Here is a 6,715-nt window from a genome sequence, read left to right as displayed (position 1 = left end):
AAGATATAATAACATAAATAATGATAAATTATAAATTCATAATCATAATCAATAACCATATTGCATTTTTTTTTTTTTTTACTTATTAGTTAGTATTATCAATATTTTTCAGAATATTTTTGAGAATATTTCATAAATATTAGCTGCATATAAACATCATATTTCAAACGTTTTAACGGAATATAAATCCGGACTCTAATAATGACACTGAAAAATGAACTTTGCATACAAATAATAAATATTCTCGAGGCAGCTGGCGGCTGCATGGCAGTCAACGTGTTAAATGAATATAATAAGAAAACTATAAAGTGCGATAAGGTACATAATATAGATAATAGACAATAAGTTATATAAAATCAAAGGAGTAAGTGTTATCAGCTACCATGAGGAGATTAGCAGGGGAATTTAAAATATAATTTTTATTTGAAAATCGAGGGTAAAATGATTTCGGATCTCTGATATTAAGGTTATTTATTTTTAAATTAATCAATGATAACGATTCCGGACAATCAATAAGGCCTAATAATAATTTATTAAGAAATTTGGGAAGTAGAAGTATTTGACGTTCATTAAGTGGTAAAAGATATAGAAAATGTAATACGTTACTATAAGAACCGTGGGGAGGCCTGTGTATATTAAATTTAAAGGAAATGAAACGTAGAAAATTATTTTGAACAGATTCTAGGGAAGAATTTTGTTTTGGAGTATTATTTATCTAAATAAGAGGGCAATATTCTAGATGGGAACGAACAAGGGATTAATATAAAATTTTCAAGGGAACCTATTCCCTTGAAAATTCTATATGAATGAGCCACAGGTGCGCTTAATAAAACCTAAGTTCCGCATAGCCTTATTCTTTATCATTTCAGTGTTTGTGGAGAATTTTAATTCAGAGTCAAAAATAATGCCTAAATCCTTAAACTAAGATACAAGCTCAATATTAGAAGCGGAAATAGAATAATTATAGTTAATTGGATTTTTTACTAGATAAAAGTGCATAAATTTACATTTATCAATGTTCAAAGATAAGTGATTCTTATTACACCATGAAAGTAAGTTATTGATGTCAGATTGTAAATCAATCGCATCTTGTTAAATTTTAATTATTTTTATTAATTTAGCATTGTCAGCAAACATAAGGATATTAGAATTGGTAATGACATTAGGGAGGTCATTAATAAAAATATTATAAACAAGTGTAGATAAGTGGTCACCTTGAGGAACGCCAGAAGGAAGGAACTGGAAACGCATAGATTTAATATTAAGGTGTTTAACAATTTGAAATCGGTCTGAAAGAAAATATTGAAACCAATTAAGAAGGTATCCAGAAAAACCAAATGATTGTAGTTTTTTAATTAGAATTAAATAATTAACTTGATCAAAGGCTTTGGAAAAATCGGTGTAGATTATATCAATTTGTGCGTTAGATTCAAACGAGTGAAGTATTATGTTTTTTGTTATGGCCAAGTTATTGCAAGCAGAACGTTTTGGCATAAAACCAAATTGATTACTTACGAGGAATGAAGAATAAAAATTGTTCAGTTATGATGAAATTAAATGGGAAAATAATTTTGGGATTGACGATAATTTAGAGATTGGGCGATTTTGAAATCAGTGAATGATTACCTTTTTTTTAAATAGGTGAAATAAATTACGTTTTCCAAAGAGACGGATATATACCTTCACTAAGAGACAAATTAAACAAATTGGTTAGTACTGGTGTTAGGATAAATCTAAAGTTATAGAGAAAAATAGTAGGTATGCCATCTGGGCCAGTAGTTGAACTTAATTTTAAGTTGGAAATCATATTAAAAACATCAAGTTTGGTAAGAGTAATACTATTTAAATTTATAGTAGAATTTAAATTAGAGCTATCTAAAATTAAAGAGGGGCAATTAAATGGTTGAGAAGGATTAAGATAGGCATCAGAGAAGTATTTACTGAAGAGCTCAACAATATCAGTACCATTATCGGCAACAGTTGTGCTAAGGAAAGGGAACGGGGTAGAGCCTCATTGTCGGTTAAATTATTAATAAATTTCCAGAAATATTTTGGATTCTTTTTAATACAGGACTGAACTTTATTGATATAATTCTTATAATCTGATTTAGCATGTCTATATATAACTCAAAAAGAGTAAAAATGTTTAAATAATTTAAATTTGATTTAATTAATTAAATAGCATAATGAAAATGATAATATAAACATTTGGTAAAAATTTCAAGTTATTTTTTTTTTCTTTTTAAATACAATAAAATATCAAAAATTGTTTGAGAAGAAATAAATATTTTACAGATGAATTGGTAAATATTGAATGTCGCAAATATTTGAATTTGAAATGCTCTTAAAAAAATTATTTTGCTTTCTGGTAGAATTTTTTTTTCATAATAGATTGAACAACTAAAATAAACAGAATATATAACAGAATTTATAAAACAAATAATAGTATCAACTATTTTTAAATCTTATGTATAAAAACAAAATTTTTATATGAATTTCTAACTTCAATAATTTATTAAATTTTATTAAAATTCTAATTTAAATTGTGTACAAAAATATATTTTTGACAAAATTTGTCAAAATTTGTCAAAATCACAAAACATTACCAACTATTTTATAATATAAATTTATAAAAACTTTTCGTTTTATATCTAAGTTTTGAAAATTGAATACAAGATTTCTTACAAGTAGTTTATACTGGAACTATAAAATCTAAAAAATGTATACATACAAATAGACAATTATTTTTTGTACATTTTAAGTTCAAATTTGGACAAAATTACTTATTTAAATGTTAAATAATTATTTAGAGTAATTTATTATAATTTTGATACAAACGTATATGATTATTATCTCTTTTCAAAAATTAATGATTATTAATTTATCATTTTTATATTTATTAATTGATTTTGGCCATGGTTAAAATACTCATTATATATTTAATTTAACTTCTTTAACACATTGACGGACAGTCACTGTTATAGCAATCACTTCTACAAAAAATATAAATTTGAATATTATTAATGATGGAAAGGAAAAATTGTACAGTTGGAATTAGAATAGTATTGACAGTGGCCCTTTGGGAAAATGGAATTTTGGATTTTTATTTCAACTCAGCTTAAATAAGCTGAAATTATAAAATATATTAATTCCAAAAATTTATAAAGTTAATGTCCTTACTGAATGTGGTATTGTATTAACAGTGACAATAAATGAAACCGAAGTTGGATTTGTGCTAATATTGAGTAAATAATTAGTAATTCTTAATATGAATGTTAGACATTTCTCTTTAGCTTAAATATCAAATTAAAACAAAAAATTTAGAGAAAACAAGTTTTATTTTTAAAATTTGTAATTGATTATTATTTTAATGTTCATTATACCATTAGTTTAATTTTTAGAAACATAAAGGATAATATAAATAATAAATATTACTATTCAGTTCAAACTTCAAAATTATGCTTATAAAATCTTAAAACCAAGTGAGTAAAATTAAGATTTAATTCAATAAGTTTTGTATAATTTTCATTTATATATGCCACTATTGTTTTTAGTCTTTGGTTCAATAACAAATATTTGTTAACTAAAAAAATGAATGATACAATTGTTTTTAATAATGATCTTATCTAAATTTAAAATATTTATGGTAGCATTTTTCATTAGAAATTAATATTTCCAAAATGGGAATAATATTAATACAGCCATGATTTGCACACATGTTACAAAAAATATACTTAAATAAATTTACTTAAAATAAGATAAAAACCAATAATATAATAAATATGTAAATTATATTTTTTCTTTAGTGTTCTTCAATGTTTTTCTTAACAAAAACCAGGGTTGTAATAATAAAATTCCGCCAATGCAATATGTAATCCTTGGGCCAACAGACCAATATACTAAAATACAAATAAATAATTAAAATTAAGTATAACTTAAATTAAAAAGTACTTAAAAATTATAAAAACTAACATATTGAAGCAAAAACTGGTCCAACAGCTCTAGCTAAAGCACCTAAAGAACGGAATGTACCCATAGCTTTGCCTTTATGAGCATTAGATCCATAATGTGAAGCTAATGTAGTCATACACGGAACGACAATAGAAGTGGCTAAAAAATAAAATGTATTTTATTAAAAAGTTAAATCATCTGGCGATATATAATTTATTTCTTACAAACAGCATAAAGAAATAAACCAAAAATCAAAAGAAGAGGAGATTCAGCCATTCCAACACATATGAACGATGGAACTATTAGTAAAAGTCCCTACAACAAAAAATAATATTTTCTAAAATATTTAAAATTGATAATTAATTAAAATTTTAAATGTTACCAAAGTAGCAGTTTTAGCTGTACGTGCTGGAGGTATTCGTCGAATCCATCCACCCTGTAAAATAGCCATCGTAATACCAATACCAAAAAACATCCAACCTTGTTGCATTGATGTATAACCAAATTTGTTATGTGTTAAAAATGTTAATGTAAATTCTAAACCAGAATATAGGAATAAATATGTAAAATAGACAGTACCCAAAGTACGTAACTTCTTAATATCTAAAAATTAAAAAACAAAATAAATACATATACCTATATATATATATATATATATGAGTGCAAATGAATATAAATGGCAGTTATTAAGTTACTAACTATTACCTTCAAATGGAACAACACCATCTAAAAGTTTAAATTTGAATAAATCTATTACATTAATGTAAGTAAATGCTTCTGATAATTTTCCAGCAACTGAAGAAGCTCTATTTTTCTAGAAAACAATATATACAACAATTTTGAAAAACCATTTCAAATTAAAACATAAAAAAAGAATACATTACTTTTGGAAGTGATTCGTTAAACGCGAATGTTATGAAAATTATATTAACAATAGTCAAAACAACTGCAAGTAAAGCAGGTTGAACGAACCAGATCCCTTCTTGACCATGAGACCATTTAGCATATGCTGCTCCTATCATAGGACCAAATACGAATCCCACTGAAAATGCTATTCCAATCATTGCCTAACAAAGTAAAAATTAAACAAAAATAAAAGTAATTTTCATATTATTTTCATTTTATATTTATAATAATATATCTTTTGCAATGCAAAAACATGCAATTTATAATACGCAAACATCTAATTAAAATTCTATAAATTTATATTATTTTTAAAATTTACCAAATAGTTATTGATTCTGTCATTATGCAGAATCACACAAGTTTCTTATAAAATTGTTATAATAATGTATATAATAGAATATTATTAAAATATTTCATATATTTTTTTGAAAATAAAATGTAAAAATAATATATTAAGATATATATCAACACAATTTGTAACTTATTTAACTGTTATCATTTAAGCTTAAGATGACGTTCATACATATTTATTTTTAAAACTTCAAAATTTTTATAGAAAATTGTTATTAACTGAAAAAATATATTTACCATTCCTCTTCCACGTTTTTCTGGTACATATACATCTGTAACAATAGCCATTGATAAACTAACATTGCCTTTACTAAGACCACCAATAATACGTGACCAAACAAATAAAGAAAATGTTGTTGCTTTTGACCAAATTATGTAAGAAGATAAAATACCTACCTAAAATATGTATTATTTTAAGTATAAATATGTATATAAAATATTATAAGATCAATGCATGAAATGAAACTTACCAAACATATAATCATCACTGGCTTGCGACCATAAACATCACTTATTCCACCAAGAATAGGTGAAGAAGCAAATTGTAAAAATGAAAACAATGAACCCAATATACCTATATGATTCGATTTTATGTTAGTTTAAAATTGTGATTTGAAATTTAATCACATTACTTACCGCCAAATAAAACTCCATTAAATTTATCTGGTACACCAATAGTTTTTTGAAAGACACTTATATGTTGTTCCAGCCATTGGTAGAATCCTCCAGAGTCATTTTGTTTATAATAGTCAAGTAATGATGGAAAAAGAGGTAATATCATGGTGAATGCCAGTAAATCAAATAATAATGAAATAAACACCACATATCCAGTAACATTTTGTGAGCTTTTTGTTGCCATATGGATGTTGGGTATAAGTTTTATTACAATTCACATTAAACAACTAATGTGAGAAAATAGTTGGATATAATAAAATACAATTGAAGTATATGATGTATGTATGTATAATACTATAATAGTAATATAATATTATGTTAAGAATTTGGTAACATGAGATTAAAGTAAAAGCTAAAAAAATAGACTTTGTACCAGACACCTGTTACATAACAATAATTACACCTACACATCAGTGCCACAGCCCACAGGTATAAAATGAAATATCTACTTTCACTTTACTAATTCCTATAGTGCCTACTAGAAAGTTGTTTATCAGTTTAAAAACGTATTTTACATTTTTTTATGAAAAGCTTCTGGTTGTTAAAAGAAAAATTAGTAATGTAACAATCATTATGAAAGAGCACAAATATATCACAAAATATTCGATTACATTTTTTAAGAAAAACTCAAATAACTTAATAAATTATTGTAGTTAAATTTAATAATTTTTTTTAATCAACATTCTTATTTAAAAGTTTAAATGCGCGTTTTACGATTGATAAGATAAGACGTGTATCGTTTAATCCATGTTTTAAAAAACAATTTATCATTTATGTTTATCTACTCTTATCTGATTCTAACAATCAATGATTTAAAATTAACTTCAATAAC

The 6,715-nt window shown here is 24.6% G+C and overlaps 1 protein-coding gene across 1 annotated transcript; it reads right to left on the bottom strand.

Moving 5' to 3' along the window:
• Positions 1-3,681: 3,681 nt before the first annotated feature.
• LOC113548063 (major facilitator superfamily domain-containing protein 10-like) lies at positions 3,682-6,520 on the bottom strand. Its single transcript, XM_026948722.1, has 9 exons — positions 5,845-6,520; positions 5,679-5,782; positions 5,446-5,604; positions 4,836-5,018; positions 4,657-4,765; positions 4,334-4,554; positions 4,176-4,266; positions 3,973-4,110; positions 3,682-3,899 (listed from the first exon to the last, which is right to left on the bottom strand). Exons 1-9 carry the CDS (start codon positions 6,065-6,067, stop codon positions 3,790-3,792), a joined length of 1,338 nt encoding a protein of 445 aa, XP_026804523.1. The 5' UTR covers positions 6,068-6,520; the 3' UTR covers positions 3,682-3,789.
• Between the last annotated feature and the right edge of the window lie 195 nt (positions 6,521-6,715).

Source organism: Rhopalosiphum maidis, chromosome 1 (genome assembly GCF_003676215.2).
Source record: "Rhopalosiphum maidis isolate BTI-1 chromosome 1, ASM367621v3, whole genome shotgun sequence".
NCBI classification, from domain to species: domain Eukaryota; kingdom Metazoa; phylum Arthropoda; class Insecta; order Hemiptera; family Aphididae; genus Rhopalosiphum; species Rhopalosiphum maidis.
This window is presented reverse-complemented; position numbering and strand designations above follow the sequence as displayed.

What these genes read in the sequence shown, in the direction of transcription:
- LOC113548063 (XM_026948722.1), bottom strand. Translation starts at nt 6,067, where the DNA reads ATGGCAACAAAAAGCTCACAAAATGTTACTGGATATGTGGTGTTTATT. An exon ending in CAGCTAAAACTGCTACTTTG is followed by an intron (nt 4,267 to 4,333) that starts GTAACATTTAAA and finishes TTTTTGTTGTAG; the next exon opens with GGACTTTTACTAATAGTTCC. An exon ending in TTTATTTCTTTATGCTGTTT is followed by an intron (nt 4,111 to 4,175) that starts GTAAGAAATAAA and finishes TTTATTTTTTAG; the next exon opens with CCACTTCTATTGTCGTTCCG.